At 36.8% G+C, this 23876-nt stretch overlaps 1 protein-coding gene across 6 annotated transcripts in view; it reads left to right on the top strand.

The window, feature by feature from the left end:
- Window positions 1-23876, top strand: part of RAPGEF6 (Rap guanine nucleotide exchange factor 6) — a 196650-nt gene that overhangs the window by 10090 nt on the left and 162684 nt on the right. For all 6 annotated transcript variants that reach the window (XM_059417506.1, XM_059417507.1, XM_059417508.1 and 3 more), the window contains exons 2-4: window positions 14088-14158; window positions 15458-15514; window positions 20620-20703. In XM_059417506.1, the coding sequence (XP_059273489.1) occupies window positions 14088-14158; window positions 15458-15514; window positions 20620-20703 (212 nt within the window). The remainder of the gene's footprint in view (window positions 1-14087; window positions 14159-15457; window positions 15515-20619; window positions 20704-23876) is intronic.

The raw sequence follows: 23876 nt of genomic DNA, 5'->3' as shown, positions 1-23876 counted from the left end.
ACTAGAGGGTATCATGCTTAGCGAAATAAGTCAAGTGGAGAAAGACAACTATCATATGATCTCCCTGATATGAGGAAGTGGAGATGCAACATGGGGGGTTAAGGGGGTAGGAGAAGAATAAATGAAACAAGATGGGATTGGGAGGGAGACAAACCGTAAGTGACTCTTAATCTCACAAAACAAACTGAGGGTTGCTGGGGGGAGGGGGGCTGGGGGAAGGGGGGTGGGGTTATGGACATTGGGGAGGGTATGTGCTATGGTGAGTGCTTTGAAGTGTGTAAACCTGGTGATTCACATACCTGTACCCCTGGGGATAAAAATATATTATATGTTTATTTAAAAAAAAATTAAAAAAAAAAAAGAGAGAGAGTGAGGAACTTCCCTGAGAGCATTGGACAAGAGTGAGGAGCAGCCAGGCATGATGAGCTTGACTATGTGACAAAGTCCTCTTCTTTGGAAGAGGTAGAGTGATTATGAGCTCTGTGACATTATGGTTATTATTTGACTTGACCCTGGACTTGTTAAACTGAGGTCTTGCTGTAAATAAAAAGTGAACGAACTGCTTTACTGAGAATATTAGATTATGGAGGCCTAACCGGCCTGTTTGTTTTTTCTCCACTATTAGACACTCTCCACTACTTTGTTATAAACTAAACCTTTGACAATTGGAGGGCTTTAGGCTTTGTCATGTGGCAGAGATAGTGGGGCTTATTGGACAGAACACTTAGTAAGTAGTTAAAGTAGCAACACTGCCAACATGTATTTGTGAACATATATATAGCGCTTCTAGAAATATTGTAGCTGGCGAGGTCAAGAGCTGGTGATAAGAGTTGCATACAGATAAAGGAACTGAACTCATGAGAGGTAAAATGTCTTGCTCAGGGGTCACATGATTCATCAGTAACTTCCTCAGTCTACGAGCACCCCACTGCCTTCTCTATAGCAGAACAGTGAACTTTAGGTTATGTTTTAAGCTTTGAACTTTTGTCATCTTTACAGTTGCCTAATGCTTTCCTGAATAAATTTGCCTTGTTTTATCTTGCCTGTACTATATGCAGAACTTAAAGGTGCTATGTAAATTTAATGGAAGGGGTCAATGTAATGGAGGTACAGAATTCTCAAGTTTTATGTAAGATGGAAACAGGTGTGCTTGTTATCTGTGTCAGTGATTTCTTACACCATTCTGTTTTTATAACTTAAACTTTTGTTTTCTTTTTTCTTTTTTTTTTTTTTTAAAGATTTTATTTATTTGACAGACAGAGATCACAAGTAGGCAGAGAGGCAGGCAGAGAGAGGTGGAGAAGCAGGCTCCCCGCAGAGCAGAGCAGAGCCCGATGCGGGGCTCGATCCCAGGACTCTGGGACCATGACCTGAGCCGAAGTCAGAAGCTTTAACCCACTGAGCCACCCAGGCGCCCCTAAACTTTTGTTTTCAAAGGGTGGTAGTATATTCCATTTTGGGTTTTTAAAAGCATTCAACTAATAGGAAAAGGCCTTTTTTTTTTTTTTTTTTTAAACAAAAGAGTTTGTGTCAAAAGTGCCAACTGAAGTTTGAAGTATTTATGAGCTGCTTAAATGAGGCAGAGTTCAATATGTACTTTTTTTTGAGGAAGAGTGCCTAATTATATTTGTATGGTAAGTATTTTTAAGTACTTTTTTTAAAGTGCCAAGGGTAAAAGATTAAAGTTCTTTCTATATGGAAGGAGATAGGCAAATACACAGATAGTTTAAAATATCGCCTGGTTAAGTACTGTGATAGCTGTAAAATGAGGCCTTAGGAGTTCATAGGAGGACTTGGAGAGAGAAGAGTAAAGAGTAGGCAGGTGTCATTCATGCTGTTTTAGAAAAGGGAATCCTGACTTCAGCATAGATTAGAATATACAAATGTTAGGTTAAGAAGGGATAGTATGTATTTACCGAAAAAGGAACAGTATTTGTCAAGGCTACAACACGTGCTTGGCACAAACATGCAAGTTCCCTGGGTAGGTAAGTAGTACAAGATAAGACACTGGAGGCATGGCCAGGATCCAGATCATAAAGGACTGGTTTCTCTTTGTTAAGAAGTTTGTATTTGCTTTTTGGAAAGATAACTCTGACAGGACTATGAAGAATGAATTACAGGGTGTCAGACTTAAATGCAATTAGGCTCATTTACCCAGTGAGAAATAATAAATTCCCCAATTGTTCCAGATGGGACGGTGAACAGAGATATTTATGCAATAGAATTGACAAATTTCTAGCCAGAATCATTGAACAAGAGTGTATCACGTAAAACAGGGAACCTCGGAGGAAGACACAGCCAATAGTATAAATATTGAGTTTAGCTTTGCATTTATTGCACTTGAGATGCTGATGGATTGCTCAGGTGTTAAGTGTTCATTATGCTGTGGAATGTTTACATTGTAAGTTTTGCTAGAGAGCTCTGGGCTAGAAATAGAAATATGGGTGTCATGAACATGTATATGGTAGTTCAAACTATGAATGTGGAGGATTTTACTGGTGGTAGAGTGTCTCTAGTGAAGAAATGATGGATGTCACAGTTATGGGAACATATGTAAACATTCAAAGGTCTAATAAGGCAAAACCTGTGAAGGAGACTCAGGAGCACCTGGGGCAGAAAGGTAATAATAGCAATAAGAATGGCCAAGATTCATATGCTGTGGTTCTTACTGGGATGCCTGTCACTGTTTAAAAAAAAAAAAAAAGAAGAGAAGAAAAAAAAAGAAAAACCTTTATACACATTTAATCTTCCAAAACACCCTGAAAGAAGGTGTTATCCACTTTTTACATACAGGGAAATCGAATCATAGACTAACTTGTCGAAGTTCACACAACTAGGAAACTGCGGAGTCAAGATTCAAACTTAGGTGTTCTAATTTCACAGTATGTGCTTGTAGTTATTAAATGTTTTCCATCGGGACAGGAACCCAGAGGGAACCATATTACAGAAGGGATCGGAGGAAAGAGTTTTAGGGAGGAGTGAATGAGTGATGAATGTGTCAGCAATGCTATTAAAGAAAATTATGGAGAGAGGTAAGGATTGAAAAGTGCATGTGACACTTAGAATTAGCTTATCTTGGGTGGCTGCATGATACATAGTGGGATCAGAAAGGTGAACTTCAGCCTAAACTTTGAACTTAGAAGTAATTAGATGCTTGATCTTTTGATACCTTATTTCAGAGGTTAATTGTTGGTGTTCTAATTTTAAGCATAATGTTTGGGATTTTCATTTTTAAAAATTTCAGGCTATAACTTTTTAATGTTAGAGTTATTAATAAAATTTAACGTTCAGGTAATTGGTTAGGCAACATATTTTAATCTACAAATAAAAAGTTCTAGTTTGCTTTAAGAAATGTATACCGGGGGGCGCCTGGGTGGCTCATTGGTTTGGGGCCTTTGCCTTCAGCTCAGGTCATGATCCCAGGGTCCAGGATCGAGCTCTGCATCGGGCTTTCTGTTCGACAGGGAGCCTGCTTCCCTTCCTCTCTCTCTGCTTGCCTCTCTGCCTATTTGTGATTTCTGTCAAATAAATAAAATCTTTAAAAAAGAAAAGAAAAGAAATGTATATCCAAATGTGTAGACTAAATTCTAATTTAGACTAAATTTCTAATTCTAAAAGACTAAATTCTAATATACTCATGGAATGAGGTCATCTTTTCCAGAAAACATTCCTGGATGCACTGTGTCATAGACACAGATTTGTGTATGGTGATAATTGGGGATGCATAGCAAAAGGTAATGAAAAAAAGAACACAGATCATTAAATGAGACTTGAAGTTTAGGGAAAACTAGAAATGTCTGTCACCGTGTGGAATAAACAGGAAAGAGTCATGTTTTCTCCCCACACCTATCTTTCTATTTTGAGAAATTCAAAATACAGAAACATGGGAAGAATAGTATCTCCCTTTTTTGATCCTGTATTATATACTCTTCACCCTGAGCAATATTTTGCCATATTTATCTTAGGTCCTCCTCTCTTGCATATACTTTATTTTGCTAAACCATTTGAAAGTAAACTGCAGACCTGGTAACAGTTCACCCCTCACAGTATGTTTAAGATGTCTCTTATATTTCACAGTCTAGGATCAAGTCAGGGAACATTGCATTTGATTGTTGGGTTTCTTTAGTCTTCTTTATTTTTAAAATTTTATTCAAGTAATCTGTACACCCGATGTGGGGCTTGAACTCACAACCCTGAGATCAAGAGTTACATGCTGCCAGGTGCCCCCTAGTTGTCTTTAATAGAGAACAGTTCTCCTGCCTTTTTCTTTCTTTCATAAACATGACTTATAGAAGAATCTGGCCAGTTTGTCTTGTAGAATGTTTCATAATTTGGTTTCATGGTGAGAGTTAGGTGAAATTATTTTTTCATGATGAGATTTAGGTGAAATTATTTTCTTGAACTGTGTTTTTTTAAGCTTATTTATTTATTCTGAAGTAATCTCTACACTCAACCTGGGGGTTGAACTCACAACCTGGGATTGAGTCGTATGTCTTCTGACTGAGCCAGCCAGGCTCTCCATGATGTTCTGGACTTTGAATATTGTCACATCAGAGGACACATTACCAGTTCTTTCCATTATGGGGGATGCTAAATTTGCTTACCTGTATCTCTTTGTTTAAAAGGTACAGTGCTGTAAGTTAGAAGTGTCCTTGAGATGATACTTTGCCAAAGGGTAGATATCTTGTCTTTCAACAGTGTTGGACCCATTGGCTTTATTAGCATGTTGATAATCTTTGCTTAATCAGCTATTACTTTGCTGTTACAAAGTGATAATTTTCTAATTGTATATTTCTCCTACAATTATATAATAGCTGGTTTTTCTATAGAAGAACTTTCTCACCTTTCCCTGTCCTCCTCCTCCTCTTTTAAATGACTTTTTCAAGGATTATTTTTGTATTTTTAATATTTTCATTCTTTTTTTTTTTATTACTAGATTATGCCAAATTTAGCCAGTAGAGCCCTTTCAAAGTCCTCTCCTATGTCCTTTTGACATGACCCAATTAGTCTTTAAGTCATCTCTTTCTGGCACAAAAAGATGTTCCAGGCTTGTACTTTCTGTGCAGTCAGTCACTTACCCAAGGAACCTGGTTCTTTTACTAGGAAATGGTATTTTGGAAACGAGGGGCTGAGTTCCAGGTGTGGTAAGTGTTGTATAGCTCTTTATTGGTATTTTGCAGACTGTATTTAGACCACATGGATGAGAAAACCAGTGGAATAGAATTCTATGTTTAATGTATAATGTTGTTAGCTTGGAGCTGTTGTCAAAAACATTCAAAATAGCTTTCATAGTGTGCTGAATGTAATTTAATTATTATTTTGTAATTTATAATGCATACCTATATATAAAGGCATAATGCTAATTGTTAACTGTTCATCATGTGATAGTCCCTGTGTTACACACTTAACATTTACCTTTGAACATAAAATGTTCAAAAGGAGGGATTTTATCATTCCTTTTATACAGACAATAAACATTAAGCAAATAATCCAGGATTATTGGTTAGTAACTGATAAAGGCATAATTTGAACCCAGGTTAACTCCAGATTCCCAGGTTTTTAACTACGTGGTTATTCTGTCTTCAAACATTGATTTGTAGAGGATTCTTCACTGTAAGTTTTTATGTTTAGACCTGTAGCTGCAGAATATATATATTTTGGAATTGAATCTATACTGCTCTTAGAATTCACCCGAGGGATTTTTCATTGTTAACATTCTAGGGATATACTTGCTTTCCAGGTGTAGAAGATAATTGAGTAAAATATATTCATTAATGAGTATTTTAAATAATTGATGTTGTATTGAAAGTTGCATGTGGTGAGTTAATCATAAGATAAGAAATTCATTAGTTTTAGAGTTGAAGAAACAGAAAAATACAGTTTCTTAAGCATTGCATTCTAAGTTTTCTAAGTTTTGGTTGGGTTTCTAAGTATGTGTGGAATGGCCATCAGTAGAATTGGAAGATGGCATTACTCCAGGAGCAGCACACTGCTTTGGCACAATCTCCTTAATTAGAAGGTATACTTAAAGGGATCGTTAATTCCTCATACAGCGCTGCAAATAAGAATATTTCACTTAAAATTGAACCAGTGGGATGTACCTAGAGTGAATTCATTAGGTTTGGAATATTTGAAAGATGTAAAAAGGTAGCTGCTTTGTTGTAGGATGGCCGCATTACCACCCGCCTCAGCTTGCCCACCTTTACTCACATAACTGGCTGAGAGGGTATGGTTGATCTGTTTTAGGATCTGAGTCATCACTGCTTCCTCACCATTTTTTTGCCCAGGTGGACCCATTATTTTATTCTTTAACCCAGAGCTGGTATTTGTTATTCTAATGCCTCTGGTTAATTTCTGTAGCACATTGTTGAAGTTTCAGAACAGGTGGCTCATTCTGTTGAGAATCGGAACAGAATGTTGCTGATCTGAAATGTCCTGACTTCCTAGTTTTTCCATTTTCCTTATTCCCTCTTTCAGGCTCTGTAGGGCAGCTTTTAAGTGCACACGGTGTAAATGATTAATACTTGAATGTACCTTTTACATTTTTAACTACCAACAAGTATCTATAAGATTTAAGGCCTGTCTCTGTCAAGTTTTGTGTGTTTGTTTTGGCTTTCTAGAATAGCTTTTATTGATCTTGGGCATAGCAAGCCTAATAATACTACCACAAGCCTGTCTCAGAAATAGTTGGTACAAAAACTGCGAGAAACCAGGGTGCATGCCTGGCTCAGCTGGTAGAGCATGCAACTCTTGACATCAGGGCTATGAGTTTGAGCCCTACACTGGGTGTGGAGCCTGCTTAAGACAAAACACAAAAACCTACAAGAAACCCCTAAGGCCAGCTTTACACAGTCAGCAACTACTTGGTGTCCCATTTAAACAAAATACCATAACCACCCGCATCATGTGGGAGAATTAGCCAGTTTACTACTACAATCCGGCTTTTGTTCTGGGAGGTCTTTTCTGTTCTTTCATGAGTGCTTAGCATCTTATGACCCTCAAACCAGGTACATTGTAGGGACCAGGACTTACTAGGCATCTCAGTGATGAATTCCCTTTTTCATTAATATGTTATCAGCCAAATAACAGAGTGGCATAATCCTTCCTGGCCAGTGGTTGTCAAACTTTAGTATGCATCAGAACTACCTAGAACCCTTAATTAAACCATAAATTGCTGGAACTATACCAGAGATTCTGATTAAGTCTGGAATGGGGCCTGAGAATTTGCATTCCCACATGATGGTGCTGGTCTGAGGGTCTGTAGGGGTTGTAAACTTAAATGAAACAGAGCCCAGTTCTGTCCACTTTAAAGAAAAGGAATAAAAAGATACTTGGTAGCTACAGAATTGCTGGGATTACTGGAGAAGTAGACTTGGGGCTAGACAAACATGGTCATATGTCTAGCACAAGCAGTCCACTACTTGGACTGTTGACCACCTACACTGTATACTGCATATGTTGACTCACCCTGATGTTACTGCTAACTGCCAGCATAGATTCTGTGCAGTTCTTGTTGGTTTCCCTGTGTTCAAATTTTGGGACATGTGTGTCTCATTAGTAGCACTTGGATCATTTGCCCACGCCCTAGTTTTATGTGAGGTTGGAAGAATGAAAATCTGGTGTTTTCAGCTTCCACCAAAATTCATACACTGAAGTAGTTTCCAAAGAGGAGTTCATTCATGGCTTGACTTCCTTTGTGGATATTTTTGACCGCTATATTTTAGTAGTTGGCAGAATATGGCCTGGAGTCCAAATTAGCCTACCAACTATTCTGTAAATAAGACTCTATTGGAATGCAGCCACACCCATTCATTTACCTACATTTTTATGGTTTTCATGCCAAAAGGAAAAGTTAAATAGTTGTGACAAAAATTGTATGACCTAAAAAGCCTAGAATATTTACTTTCTCACATTTTATAGAAAAGGTTTGCCACCCCGATAGAAATAATGCTAATATTTGTATTTGGGTCCAAGAGTCAGCATTTATAGATGTTGTTGGAGAACTACATGTTCATTTGGCCAAATTGTCCCTCTGAAATAAGATTGAAGACGATTAGCAGTAAAAACTGCTATTTCAATATTCGAAGAAGGGCTTTTAGAATCTAAAATTGATAAACTTCGTCAGGCTGTCTTTAAGCAGAGAACTGAAGAAACATGTATTTCAAAACTTGTGAATTATATTCTTGCTTAGAGTTTAAAATTGAGAAGTGAATTCCAGATTCTTTGTCAGATATTAATGGCATTATTGATGTTGTTCCCAAAATGTCCTCTGAATTGAAAACAGTAGAAATTGTAGGACATAAATTTAGTTGAGAATCTCAGAAAATTCTGGTGAGGCTTTTTGACACTAGCCTATCCTCATTTGGTAGGTCACATTATGGGAGTTCTAACTTGCTTGCCACTAAAAGTTAGCTTTATGTCAGAAATAAATTGCACATATCCATAGAATAGGCATTTTGTAGGTGTCTCGCCAGGTTCTGATGACTTTCAATGTAAAGGGTGGGGCCCAAGCAACTATGTGTGTATGGCCACAGCTTTAAGGAATAGGAGAGAAAGGAAAAAAGGACTCAAGACTGGAAAAGAAGAACTAATAATTGTTCTCATTCACAGGGTGTTTTATAGAGAGAGAATACAAGAAAATCTACAAAATATGAGGTTTATTAACATTTATAGTATACATTTTCTGTTTATCCCAGTCTGTCTTCAAGTGAGATTATAGAACTTCACATGGAGTCTAAGAACCTTACAAGAGTGTATTGCCATTTTTACCTCCATCCTTTGTGCTCTTACTGAGATACCCTTCAGGTGTATGCATAGTGGAAACTCTCACACATTTTTTTTTTTTTTTAAAGATTTTATTTATTTATTTGTCAGAGAGAACACGAGCGAAAGCGAGCACAGGCAGACAGAGAGGCAGGCAGAGGCAGAGGGAGAAGCAGGCTCCCCGCTGAGCAAGGAGCCCGATGCGGGACTCGATCCCAGGACGCTGGGATCATGACCCGAGCCGAAGGCAGCTGCTTAACCAACTGAGCCACCCAGGCGTCCCCTCTCACACATTTTTGTTAATGCTTTTTATTTATTTAAGATTTTACTTATTAGAGCACGTGTGCACTCACTAGGAGTGGGAGGTGGGAGGCAAAGAATCCCTGGCAGAATCTATGCTGAGCTCAGAGCCCAACATGGATATCAGGGATCCATCCCATCACCCCAAGATCATGACCATAGCAGACCAAAAGTCTGGCATGCCCTACCGACTGAGCCACCCAAGTTCCCCTTTTGCTAGTGCTTTTTAATCTGTTGATTATTGTTTAAATAATTAGAAAAAAGGTTTATATTTTCCCATGTAGTTTCCATTTTCAGTTCTCTTTATTTATTTGTGTAGTTTCAAATTTCCATCTGGTATTGGTTTTTCCTCCTTTATGAAAGACTTAACGTTTCTTTTATAAGGCAGGTCTGCAGGTGATTAATTCATTCAGACTTCATATATGTGAAAATTACTTTCCTTTTGTTTTTGAAGGCTGTTTTGGTTGGCAGTAGAATTCTAGGTTGATAATTGTTTTTCTTTTTTGACTTTTAAGATTTACTACAATAGTTGTCTGGACTGCATTGTTTCTGACGAGAAGCCTGCTATAATTCTAATCTTTGTTTATGTAATTTATCTTGTTTCTTGAGCTGCTTTTACAGTTTTGTCTTCATTTTTTTAAAGCAATTTGATCTTAAGGTGCTTTGATGCTGTTTTCTTAGTATTTCTTGTGCTTGGGGTTTATTGAACTTCCTGGATGTGTAAGTTTATAGTTATCAAAAAGGGAATATTTTCCATAATTCAGTTTTTCCCTTTTGTTCTCCCTCTGCCTCGAAATGACTCCAGTTACACTTTTGTTAGGCTGCTTGAAGTTTTTCCACAATTCATTAGTGCTCTGTTCAAGTTTTTTTCCCATATCTTTCTGTTTTCTTTTTGCTTTCTGTTCTTGTGTATTCAAGTTTATTAACCTCTTCTCTGCAAAGTCTGATTGTGCTGATAATCCCATCTAGTGTATTGTACATCTCAGATACTGTTTTCATCTCTGAAATTTTTTTAATGTCCCTTCTTACATGCTTATTAATCTTTTCTTTATCTTCCTGAATATATGGAATATAATTTTAGTAAGCTTTAAATGTTTTTTTCTTATTCATTCTGTTATCTGTGTAATTGGTAAATTGGTTATAATTGATTTTTCTCCTCATTATGAGTCATTTTTTCCTCCTCCTTTGCATGCCTGGTAATTTTTGATTGAATAGCAGATATCGTGATCTTTACCTTTTTATGTACTGGGGTTTTCATATTTTTTGTAAATATTACTCAGCGTTGTTCTGGGACACAGGTAAGTGACTTGGAAATTATTTGATCCTTTTGGGCCTTTTTTTGAGCTGTGTTAAATAGTGCCAAATTTCTATTTAATTTTGCCCCAGTATTAGTCCAGAACCTTCTGAGTACTCAGATAAACACACTATGGATTATGAGATTTTCTAGTCTGCCTGATGGAAATAGTAACTCTTCATGGCCCTGTGTGAGTTTTAGGTATATGTTCCCTCTGATCCAGGGTTTTTAAACCTCAGCGCTATGAACATTTGGCCCAGATAATCCTTTAGTCCGGGTCCTTGTCTTGTGCATCAGAGGATGTTTACCAGCATCTTTGGATTCTAGTCACTTGATGCTGGTGGCACCAGCACCCTGCCTCTGTGCTAAGTTGTGACAATCCCAAACGTCTCTAGATACTGCTCTTGTCATCCAGGGGAAAAAAATCATTCCTGCTTGAGGACTTACTTCATTCTGTAATATAGTTCTTTCCCTGACTACTTTGCCTCTTTTTGTTGTTGTTGTTGTTTTTAATTTATTTATTTGTCAGAAAGAGAGCAAAGGCACAGAGAGCTGTAGGCAGAACAGGCAGAGCAGGCAGAGGGAGAAGCAGGCTCCCTGCTGAGCAAGGATCCTGATATGGGACTTGGTCCCAGGACTCTGGGATCAGGACCTGCACCGAAGGCAGATGCCCAACCAACTGAGCCGCCCAGGTGCCTGGTTTTTGTTTTTCTTCCCCCACGTTATGGAATGATCTGTATGCAACTGAAGACTTGATGAGCGCCTTCAGTAGGTTTCTGGAATATACGTTACCGGTGCAACATGCTCTCTTGTATTCTGCAAACTCTATCCAGTTTCTGCTTTCTAGATTGCCTCTTCCTTTTCGTCAACTAAAGATACTGGCAAGCAGTAAGTTAGCATTCTTTGAATCATCACATTTGTTTCTCTTCTCTCAGGTGTTAAATTGTCTTCTGTTGCCTGGTGTCTTATCTCATGAAAAATATGATTTCATATATTTATTTTTAGTTTTAGTTGATTATGGTGGAAGGTAAGTCCAATCTATCTTAATGTTGAAGCTCCAACATTCTGTCAATAGGAGATATTCTGAAATGCTCCTGATCACTGCACCTCCCAAAACATCAAAGTGATAGTTCTTTGATTCCTCATAGAGTTTATTGCCCACTTTCTGAAGTATGAGTGTGTTACCAAGGACTCCAGGGTTACCGGCCTCCTTTTGGTCATTCTCTTGTTCATTGTGTACATTCAGCAAGATACCAACTATTTATGGGTAAGAAGGTCTAGATGTTTTCACGTTGTGTTATGGTAGAGAGTGAGAGAGTTAATCCGCTTCTCGGCCTTTTGGCTAAGATCAAGTGAGAGTGAGAATGTTAAAATAGCCCTAAGGAAAAATTGTAAGTTAATATTGTCCTATATGAATGCAGACTGTTTCTGATGATCTTTTGTAATGGAAATGGTAAACAAATGTATTCACCAAATAAATACCCGAGGCTTACTCAGTTCTAGCAACAATGTTATGTTGAGACTATTCGTTAGGATTTGGTTAAGTTTGTGGCAGTCTGCAGGCATTTTTTTTTTTAAGGATATGTGTACTTTAGGAGGACAGTCTATGGTAGAGACCTCACTATTAAATACTGTAAGTTTTCATTGGACACCCTAGTCTTTGCTGTCCTTTGCCTGTATGGAAGCAATATGACCTTTTATTTACTATCTTCTTCTGGGGCATAGGAAGTGGGCTATTTCAGAGGCTTCCACTTGGCTTTTCCCACTACTTACAGCTATTATCACATAGGTCATGGACCCATATGGGGTTATTCTAACTAACAAATATATATTCTAATTTTAAACCCAGGATTTTGAGAGGGACTCTTAGATGGGTCTGCATGCTCAGTGAGTTCACTGTGAGCTAGACTTTGGCCAGGACTTTATTACTTTAATCCAGAAGGTTTTGGCTGGGTGGTTGGTTCTTTTGTTCACCAAACCTCAGCTGGGATCATTTTCTCAGTTTCATTTGTCTTCTGGTGTAAGAAGACATGACTTACATATCTGATGTCTTGGTGCTGTTCCATGTGGCCTTTCTCCATGAGACTAGTGGGCTTCCTCACAGCACTGGTGGTGTCGGGGTACTTGAATCTTACAAGTGACATATCTTTACTTCTGCCACATTCTTTTTGATCAGAACAAATCAAAGGACCAACCAGGTTTTTGGGGAAGGCACGTAAGATTCCAGTTTTTGATGTGGGAGTGGTAAGGTGTCCTATTGAAAGCATATAGGATAAGAAATACCATTGTAGCCATCTATGGAAATATTAGTTTATCATATCACTTCTCTATCTGTTGTCATCAAGAATTTTATAGACCTTTTCTCATTTGTTGTGGTTTTCTCTTTTAGTTTATTCTTTATATATGTATATAGGAAAAAAAACCTTTTTCACTCTATCTTCCTTAGGATTTAGAGATGGTGTGGTCATTGAATTCGTCATGGTTAATTAGTGGTGGTAATTTTTGGAATGACAGATTATGGATCTTTTTCTTAGTGGCTCTATGTTTTCTTATTAATCTGTTAAAAAACAGGTTGTCTTAGCTTTTTTCTTTTGTCATCTGATAATTCTCTTAGCTAATTGCATATCAAAGCAGGAAGGCAGTGTTGGGGAGCTGCCTGTCTTATAAAGTCATCGTTCCATATAAGAGAATAAGGAGGTACATTTTATATAGAGAATTTAAGCTTGTTTATAATCTCTGAGCACCAACATTCTACATAAGTGGTAAAGTAGACCATTCTGTCAGGAATTTGGGCTCCACCTATATTCTCTGCCACTTCTCTAGGCTGAGGTTATACTCTATCATACTGGGAGTTTTAATACCTAGTTATTTGAATGAGGGCTAGAGACAAGTTCCCTATCTCTCTCACAAAGTGAGTAACAGGATTGTCCCACTGGACTTTTTTTTTTTTTTTTTTTTTTGGTTAATGGTTGATTAATATTGCTTTGGGTCTCTTTAGAAAGAGGTATAATAATATCAAAAATATTTTGATTTTTTTTAAAAGATTTTATTTATTTATTTGACAGAGAAAGACATGGTGAGAGAGGGAGCACAGCAAGGGGGGTGAGACAGGGAGAAGCAGAGTTCCTGCAGAGCAGGGATCCCAATGTGGGGCTTGACTGGGGGCTTGATCCCACGGTATTGGGATCGTGACCTGAGCCCAAGGCACATGCTTAATGACTGAGCCACCCAGGTGCCTTGTCTTTAGAAAGAGATTCTTTAGAAGGTCATATTTTTAGAGGAATATTGACAAATTGGGTCCTATCCAAAGGAGATTAGCCAGGATGCTTTTCAAGATGTAGAAACTGCAAATACTGACACTGAATAATCTGGAGGAAATAATAAATTAAAAATTTATGTTGATATGATAATTTTTTTTGAATAGCTGGATGTCACTGAGGAAGAAGGGTTATATCTGTTTAGAAATGAAATAGACTTTCATATGAAATGCCAAGGTTTTGATTTCTGGCATTGCTTGAGTAGAAGCTTATCAGCCGTCCTGAAGAGGGCTTCCTGTATGAGTGGAGGTAGCTCTTTACCTTTTCAGATTTCTTTTATTTCAGAGATTTTGTCTACTGTAGTCAATAGTTTTGTCATGAACAGTTGTTGGCTTAAAATCAGAGTTGTGGGGTGTTAAGATATTTTGGAAGATACATTTGAAAAATAATCTTTTTTTTTTCCTGTTCTCCAGGATTTAAATACTATTTATTCTTACCTTCATGGAATGGAAATACTATCAAATCTCAGGGAACATCAGCTCAGGTAAGTGTGATGCTCTGTTTAAGAGCTTTTGTGATGGAGTTATTGAAATGGGTTTGGATAGATAATTAGGAGCCCAAACCATTCGGGGGCTTTTTGTAGGATATACATAGGACTTCGGATTTTCTCATCACAGTTTTCCTTAGTCATGGGGCCTTGAGCAAATCTTAACATCTTAGCTGCAGTTTTATCTTTGATGGAATAAAGACAATGAGAGATGATCTTTGTTACAGTGTTTTGAAGGTTACATGAGAGTATCTGAAGCAAAACACAGTGTTGAGTATTTGCTAGTCAATGAAAACAAAACTGTTTACTTTATGTAATTCTTTTTGATATTATGTCCATGCTTAAGATGGACTGGGTATTATGTAGTGTTGTATTAAAGTGCAAGAATTACAACTCCTGATTTGGTATGCTCATATGGGTTCTGTGAATAAGACCTGTAAACTTTCCAAACCCCATTTTCCTATTCTGTAAAATGAAATTTCTTTTCTGCTACCTTATGTCATTGTGATTACATTTATAAAAACACCTTTGAGTGTTGTAAAGCATTTACTGTAGTAACTTTGCATAATGTTTTAATTAAAGTGTGTTTTCCTTCCATAACCAGCTCATCCATTACTTTTTCTGGCCCTCCTTTAAGTTTCTGGTTAGGGACCAAACCAGATTGCTGGAATATAAATGTTAGGGCCTATTATTTTCTTATTTCTGTATAACATAATTCAAATGTCAATATGTCTTTGGAAGAAGCAACATACACACACACACACACACACACACACACACACACACTCAACAGACTTTGATATGTATTTGTGTAAATGTTAGGGCCTTTTATTTTCTCTTTTCTGTATAACATAATTCAAATGTCAGAATGTGTTTGGAAGGAGCTGCGTATACACACACACACACACATACTCTCTCTCTCTCAACAGACTTTGATATGTATGTGTGTATACCTCTGCCAGTAACTTTTCTTTTCCCCCTGCTAGTAATATCTTAACAGGAGGATTCAGCAGTGAATCAGACAAATGTGTATTTTTTCATAGCAGAAAAGGAACATCGTTCAGTGTGAGTTGGCAGGTTCTAGAGTATACATGATAGTATTGTATTTGTTGTCTCTTAATATTACCCAACTGACGTTTTTGAAAATACTACATTTGATGTATATATTTCTAAACTCTTGGAGTTTAGTGAAGTTAGTGGTAGGTAAGACAATTTTCTGTTGAAGTAATCGTAAGTGTTTTTAAAACCAAGTGAAGATAAAATCATTAAATATTTGGCTTTTTTTTAATATGTTAGATTAATGTCTGCAAGAGCACGCTATGAGAGATACAGTGGCAATCAAATTCTTTTTTGGTAAGTATTTCCTTAATTAGCTTAAACTAATAGCTTTAATGTTTAAATTGTGACTTTTTTTTTTTTTAAGATTTTATTTATTTATTTATTTGACAGACAGAGATGACAAGTAGGCAGAGAGGCAGGCAGAGAGAGAGGAGGAAGCAGGCTCCCTGCTGAGCAGAGAGCCTGATGCAGGGCTCCATCCCAGGACCCTGGGATCTTGACCTGAGCCGAAGGCAGTGGCTTTAACCCACTGAGCCACCCAGGTGTCCCTCAATTGTGACTTTTAGCATTGAGATTTATTTTATTTGGAAGGAATTTCTTTAGAGTGGATTGAAATATATTCATAAACTGAAAGAGTGCACGAAAAGTTTAAAATAAAATAGTATGTATTAGTAACAGTTATATATTCACTATATATATGTATATATATATATAGAATATTTCAGCTCTCCTAAAGCTCTGTTCACCTCTCTTGGAAAGGTAATCCTATTCCGACTTCCATCACCATGGAACTCCACACATGTAAGCATTGTTTGGTCAGGCTTTCTTTTCTTTTTTTTTTTTTTTAAATTGATAAATGTCTAAGATTCTTCTATGTTTTTGCATTAATTCTTTTTCGTTGCTTTTCTGTTTGTGTGCAAATGACACAATTCATTTATCCTTCCCACTCTTGATTGATAGATACTAGGGTTGTTTCCAGTTTTTTTTCCTATTGTGAATAATAAAGTTTCGACAAACATCTTGTTCATGTCTTTTTGTGCCCTTATATAGTCATTACTATTGGGCATATTCTTAGGAATAGAATTAGTGGAAATGCATGTGATCAAATTAGGAGAATCTGACATTAGAATCTGAGTTACATATTTTATCCTATCTCACTGATTTTATTTTACATTTCCCTGCTTATTGATGATGAATGATTTTCATGTTTTTTGTAGGCTATTTGGGTAGCTTTGTTTTAATGAACTCTGATTTGAGTTTTTAACCATTTTTTAATTGGGTTTTCTGTAGTATTTCTATTGATAAGTAGAAATTGATTTATGAGTTCTGTATCCATGTCCTTTGTTGAGATACTTACATTATATGTATTTTCTCCCACTTTGTGGTTTTCCTTTTCATTCTATTAAAGGTATCCTTTGGAGAGGAGAAATTTCTAACTTTCTCAGTTTTTCTCTTGTGATGTGTGCTTTCCATGTCCTACTTAAAAAACAAAGTCTTTTGTGCCTGGGTGGCTCAGTTGGTTAAGTGACTGCCTTCGGCTCAGGTCATGATCCTGGAGTCCCGAGATCAAGTCCCACATTGGGCTCTCTGCTCACCAGGGAGTCTGCTTCTTCTGCCACGCTCTCTCCTTTCATGCTCGCTGGCTCGCTCGCTCTCTCATTCTCTCTCTCTCTCTCTCTCAAATAAATAAAATCTTTAAAAAAAAAAAACAAAAAAAAAACCCGGGGCGCCTGGGTGGCTCACTGGGTTAAGCCGCTGCCTTCGGCTCAGGTCATGATCTCGGGGTCCTGGGATCGAGTCCCATGTCGGGCTCTCTGCTCAGCAGGGAGCCTGCTTCTCTCTCTCTCTCTGCCTGCCTCTCTGTCTACTTGTGATCTCTCTGTCAAAAAAAAAAAAAAAAAAAAAAAACCCGAAAATAAAAAAAATAAAAAGTAAAGTCTTTGTCTTTCTCCAGGTGATGAGTTATTTTCCTTCTTAAAATATTGGTAGCAATGACCTCTTTTATTATATAGCTTCACCTGGTATATTGAGATTGTGTTAATTTCCATGTTTCATTATCAGCCCGTGATATTTATCAATTTTTGAAAGCATTAAACTGAACTCACAAGGATTTTAATACCTATCTTGATTCATTTTTTAGTCCATTCATTTATTATTAAAAGCTTGTCTGCTGTACATTATGCTTACCTTCGTGCAGAGTGGTGGGGAGACATAGTGTTTGTCTTTATTGAGCTTATTGTTGAGTAGAGAAAATTAATTAAAAGGTGAACATGTTTAAGTACTTTCAAGGAAAAGAATGTATAAATAGATCATTGGAACAGAATTGAGAGCCTAGAAGTAAACCCTTGTATTTATGAGCAGTTGTTTTTTTTTTTAAATGATCTCCAGCTAAGATCTATCCATAGAGTGGGTATAACACAATGGAGGATTAAAAAGGAATCACCGATGTACAGTTCATTTACGATGAAGGTGCTAAAGCATTTAGGGAGGCCAGTGTCGTTTTTTCAGCAAATGATGCTGGGTTAATTAAGTATTTACTTGCAAAAAGTTTATTTATTTATTTATTTATTTTTTGCAAAAAGTTAATTTAGACCCTTACCTTACACCATACAGAATTTATACCAAAATTAATGAGCTGTCACTTTATAGCCATTAGAGTAGTCACAGAAAAAATGTGGACAGTAGCAAATACTGGCACCAGTACTGTAAACAGCTGGAATCCTCATGCGTTAGTGATGTGGATGTTAAATGATAGAGTTACTGTGGGAAGCAGTGGCAGTTTCTCAAAAAGTTAAACAGTTTTACCATGTAACCCAGTAATTCCACTTTTACATATTTATACTAGATAAGTGAAAATAGATGCCTACAAAGATGTACACAAAGATGTTCTTAGTAGTGCTATTTGTATTCCCAGCCTAAAACCAGAAATTATAAAAATTTTTGATGAATGGATAAATGTCATGTAACTGTATAGCGGAGTGCAGTCTGGCAATAAAAAAGGAATAAAGCATTTATATATACCACAACATGGATAAACCTCAAAAACATGCCATGTGGAAGAAGCAAGGGAGAAACACCATATATTACATGGTCCCATTTATATGAACTGTCCAGGAAAGCCACATCTGTAGACACAGAGCATGTTACAGGTTAGGAACACAAAGAAGTGTTCTAAAACTGGATTGTGCTGATCTTTGCACAGTTCTTTTAAGTTTCATGAAAATTGGATTGTGCACTTTTATGGTATTTAAATTATACCTCAGTAAACTTTTAGAAATATTAAGAGTAACAAATCTGTATCTGGTTCATAATACAATTTTAAAAGAAGGTGGAAGTTAATTAGAATTTTAATTTAGAGTTTGGTGGAAGTAGTGAAAAGAGTGTATATTGTTGATCTGGCCTGGGAAGCAACATGGTAGAAAAAGGGAAAGTAAACCATGTGTTCAAGCACCATGAGGAAAGAAGAGGAACTAGTAAGAGAGGAGACTTGGAGAAGCAGATGGAGGCCATCTTAAGATTTTTTGATCTTTATCTTAGGAGCATCTGAAGCCTTTGTATGAATAAGATCTGACAAGATTAAGTATGCCTTCCTTCTCTGGGCTGGAGTTTGCTTGCCCAGAGAACAGGAGATACAATGGCCCACTTGAAAGCATTTTGCTTTCCTTGGGTTTATTTAGGTGCATTGGCAAACCATGCTCTGAGAGTGAATTTTTTTTCAAGATCTGAGCAGTTTCTTAGTGTTGGGCTGGCATGGTTCTCCTTGTGGTGGGAGTGAACTTTGGGATTTTCCTACATTTACAGTAGAATTTACTGACAACTTTGTGACCACTTTAGCTAAGTGAAATAAAAATTGGAGGCTTGTGGTGGCATCTACTTAACAACTTTGTCCTGTCTTAATTTCTGGCAAATTGTTTGATTTTATTCCCCCTTGACTTTTTAAGTCATATTTCACAACAGTAAGGAAGTACAATTTCTCTTTTTTTAATTTAATTTAATTTATTTATTTGACAGAGAGAGATCACAAGTAGGCAGAGAGGCAGGCAGAGAGAGAGAGAGAGAGAGGAGGAAGCAGGCTCCCTGCTGAGCAGAGAGCCGGATAGGAAGTAAAATTTCTAAACAAAGAACCTTAAGTAGGAGATGTGTAACCATTTACGTCTTCCCTCAGTGAAGATTAGAAAATACTAAAAAAGCAACTTTAAAGTACCTGTTGGAGGGGCATCTGGGTGGCTCAGTTGGTTAACTGGTGGACTCTTGATTATGGCTCGGGGAGGGGGGGCGGTGATCTCAGGGTCCTGAGATTGGGCTCTGTGCTCAGCCCAGAGTCTGCCTGAGGATTCTTTCTCACTCCTTCTGCTCCCCATCCCCCCATCCTCCCAGTTTGCTCATACATGCTCATGTTCTGTCTTTCAAATAAATCTTAAAGAAAAAAAAATAAAGTACCTAACTGGAAAGTTGACAGTTTTTCCTTCTTATGGTCAGTAATGGGATTGACCTAGAAAGCTTACCCTGAGTGCTATGTGGAATGTTTTAGAAGCCTAGGTTCTGGATGGAGGATGGCAGTATTCAGTGAATACAGAGAATACCAGAAAAGATGTAATCTTGAAGGAAATGGTAGGTAGATTTTTTAATTTGTTGAGTCTGAGTTCTCTCAGTTACGTATAGTCAAGGCAGATAGTTATATAGATAAAAAGTTCCCCAGGTCAGAGAAATGATTTGTTTTATACGTACATATTGGAAGAAGTTAAAACCTTAGTTATGGTAGATAAAGATATTTAAAAGACCGAATGGTTAGTTTATACACTAACAACTAACAAAATTCTGGGTTTCCATTGGAGATTTAACTCAACTAAAAGGCTGATACATTTAAGTCATCTGGTATTCTTTATTTTCAAACACACATAAAATGAAAGATTTGATAGGCATTTTGTTCATGTCAATACAATTTAAAAGAAATAAATAGATCATGATTCAGATTACAGTTGTCAGTGAAGATATGACATTGATAAACTTGTGAATTCCAAGGAAGTCTTTAATATTATTAAAACAGGATTTTATGGTATGTAGATGTAGTACAATATTTAAGCTTTAATCTTCATCAGATCTTATGATCCACTACACAGACTGTGAAGCTAAAGGTGTAATAAAATTGACTTAGTAACCATATTCTTGTGAAGTCTGTATCTTAAGGTAGTGATTACACTTTTCCCGTATGCACATGGTCTGTGTAAAACCTTTGGCAACAGTCAGTATTTCCCCCAATTCCATTAAATGTTAATGATTTATGATATTATTAGAATGCATTTCATGTTATGTATTTTGTATTGAATTATGTATATTTTGAGTCCTATACATGTGCATATGTGTATTTATTTACTTGTTAATTTTACTTATTTTAACAGTTCAGAAACTGTTGCCAGATGTTGGTATATCCTGCTTTCTGGATCTGTGCTTATGAAAGACTCCATGGTCTTGCCTCCTTGCAGGTACATTTACATTTGCTGCTTTAGAGTATATGCAGGCAGAGTTAATATTACAACTATTTATTCTATCTCTAATGTTAAACTGTTTTATGTAGGATGTATATATTCTCTCAGTAGGTGATATATTTTATAAATGTGCTTGCTTACTGGTACTATTGAAAATAGTAAGAAACAATTGACAATTCATGCTTCTGAGGGTGTGATCTTTAAGTTTACATCATACATAGTATCTTTTATTTGGTCTTTAGTTTTATATGAGATTTGATTTAATTTATCTAATGGTTTTTGAACTTGTTGCTACTAATAGTGATTATAGAGAGGGTGATCTATTTTAATAGTTAAGAAAATGGTTTTTAGAATAATAGATTTTAGAGAACAGCAACTAGATTAAAGTCCTAATTTAACACTGTTAGGACCTTATACAAATTTTAATTTTCTTTATAAAATGAGTATAGTAGTACCTACTTGAAGAGTCTCTGTGAAGTTTTAGCAAACTCTACCATTCAAAGCTCTGAACGTCTGTAAACATTGGCAGTCAAGAACCAATCTGTGTGAGTTCATGACAAATGTTCTAATATTTCTTGGGCAAATTACCTAATTATGAGTAGTTTTGAGGAATAAATTAGTTTATTTGTATCTATATCCATATCTTAGAAGAGTGCCTGACTGTTACAGGTAATTGTTAATTATCACTAGCACAATTATTAGGTAAAACAAGAGAAGGGTGCTTGGAAAAATAGTCACATGCAGTGTTCTTCAAGAATTTGTTCTCTAAGCAATTATTAAAATTTTGGGGGCCTAATAATGAAATTTGGTGACATAAAAACATAATTTTTTAATTGACTTATTTCCAATAATGTTGAGCAGATATTTTTAGATTTACTTATTTATTATTTTATTGATTATTTATTATAATTTTAATTATAAAATAATTGTAATTAATATGATTAAAAATTTAAAAATATATTTTATTACTATTTTTCTAAAGTAAGGCTTTTAATTGCAGCTATTAGTTGCAAAACTGTTAAATTTAAATATCAGAGTATAGTCTACTTGATGGATTGTATGGTCATCTCATTTTTGATGCCATTTTTAAAGTCCTATCTTGAGTTCTTCAGGACTGTGATTGACGCTTGGTTAGGAAGTCTGTACTTCTTGACTAATAATACATAGTGTCTCCTGTTTTTACAAATAAAATACATAGTAGTTTTGGTTATTTAAGCTTTTGGGTCATTGTTTCTTTCTCCCTGTGTTTCTGAAGCTCACATTAATGAATTTGTAATAAGTTTTAGCTACTGAGAGAGAATAGCCGGAATGATAGAGACTGCAGTTAAGTTTTAGAAGTTAGTATTGTTCTTTTAAATATTTCCTCACTCTTGCCTGCTCTGATGGTCAGGAATTTGTTGTTAAGACTTTCTGTAGCCATTAATCAGCCATAATAATTCACCATTATTTAGCGATCAAGACAATGAAGCTTAATATTTTAATAATTCACAGACACGTATGAGATTTTAAACAACAAAGTGATGGTACACATTAATGCAGCCCTCATGAACTTCACAGTAAGCATGATTATAGAAGTTTAATCGTTATGTGAAGAACAGTTTTGGGGGTGTTTGGCTGATCAGTCAGTGGAGCATGCAACTCTTGATCTCAGGGTCTTCAATTAGAGCTCCCTGCTGGGTGTAGAGATTACTTAAAGTAAAAATTTAAAAATTAAAAAAAAAATAAACAGTTCTGGGTAGGGGATTTGCATTTTTCATTTGGCACATATTTGTACTAGGTCATAGGCTGACTGTTAGAATTAAATTATCTGTAAATAAACTTAAAATAATGCTTAGCATATACTAAGCATTAAATAACTTTCGTCTTCTGTTAAAATTAATTTTTAGAGCATAATGGCATTGGGATATGATCATTGTAATACCAATAGAAAACAAACACTACTTATTACAGGAGAAGGAGTGAAAGTAGTATTCTAGTTCATTAAAATATAGCCTGTTTCTCTAGATGTAAAAATATTTATTCCCCTGATTGGGGTGCCTGGGTGGCTCAGTTGGTTAAGCATTTGCCTTCAGCTCAGGTCATGATCTCAGGATCCTGGGATTCAGCTCTCCTTGGGACTCCCTGACCGTCCGGGAATCTGCCTCTCCCTCTACCCGTCCCCGCTCTTGTGCTTGCTTGCTCTTTCTCTTCCCCAAATAAATTTAAAAAAAAAAATTTTTTTTTTTTAAATATTTATTCCTGGGGCGCCTGGGTGGCTCAGTGGGGTGGGCTGCTGTCTTCAGCTCAGGTCATGGTCTCAGGGTCCTGGGATCGAGCCCTGCATCGGGCTCTCTGCTCGGCAGGGAGCCTGCTTCCTCCTCTCTCTCTGCCTCCCTCTCTGCCTGCTTGTGATCTCTCTTTGTCAAATAAATAAATAAAACCTTTAAAAAATTTATTTATTCCTCTTACCAGTCAAGAGACAGAAACTGCACAATAATTAGAACAAGGACAGTTTAAAGAATTATTATTTAAAGAAATGAGGCATTGAGAAGGATAAAGGAGCCAAGGGAGAATACCCATGGAAAGAACAAACCTGAAAGGGGGACTCTTTCCCCACAACTGGATTTTAGGTCTTGTTGGAAATGTGTTGGCTGTTGCCCAGTAGATAGTGGAGAAATTCACTGGGTTGTCTTGCACCAGAGCAGGTACACAGTCATAGGGTCAAGGCTGACAGGAAGAGAATTGCTGACCAGGACTGACAAGAGAACCTCTCTTCCCCCTTTCCAGGTATGGTTAGGCCCTGAGGCTGGGGATAGGACCTCCCTTTGACACACACACACACACACACACACACACGCACACGCACGCGCACGCACGCACATACACACACACACACACACTCGCTCTCCTAAAGACAATTTTTCTATTGCATCGTTCTTCTACTAGCACCCTCTACTGGCAGAACTTTAACATTTTCAGCAGGCAGAAGGAGAACATTGACTTGAGTCTAGACTCTATTACAAAGTAGATTTGAAACGGAGAGTGAATAGGGGTACCTGGGTGGCTCACTTGGTTAGAGTGTCTGACTCTTGATTTCAGCTCAGGTCATGATCTCAGGATCTGTAAGATGGAGCCTGGAATAGGGCTCTGAGCTCAGAGGGGAGTCTGCTTGGGACCCACTCTGTCTCTCC

This window comes from Mustela nigripes, chromosome 12 (assembly GCF_022355385.1).
Source record: "Mustela nigripes isolate SB6536 chromosome 12, MUSNIG.SB6536, whole genome shotgun sequence".
NCBI classification, from domain to species: Eukaryota; Metazoa; Chordata; class Mammalia; order Carnivora; family Mustelidae; genus Mustela; species Mustela nigripes.
This window is presented reverse-complemented; position numbering and strand designations above follow the sequence as displayed.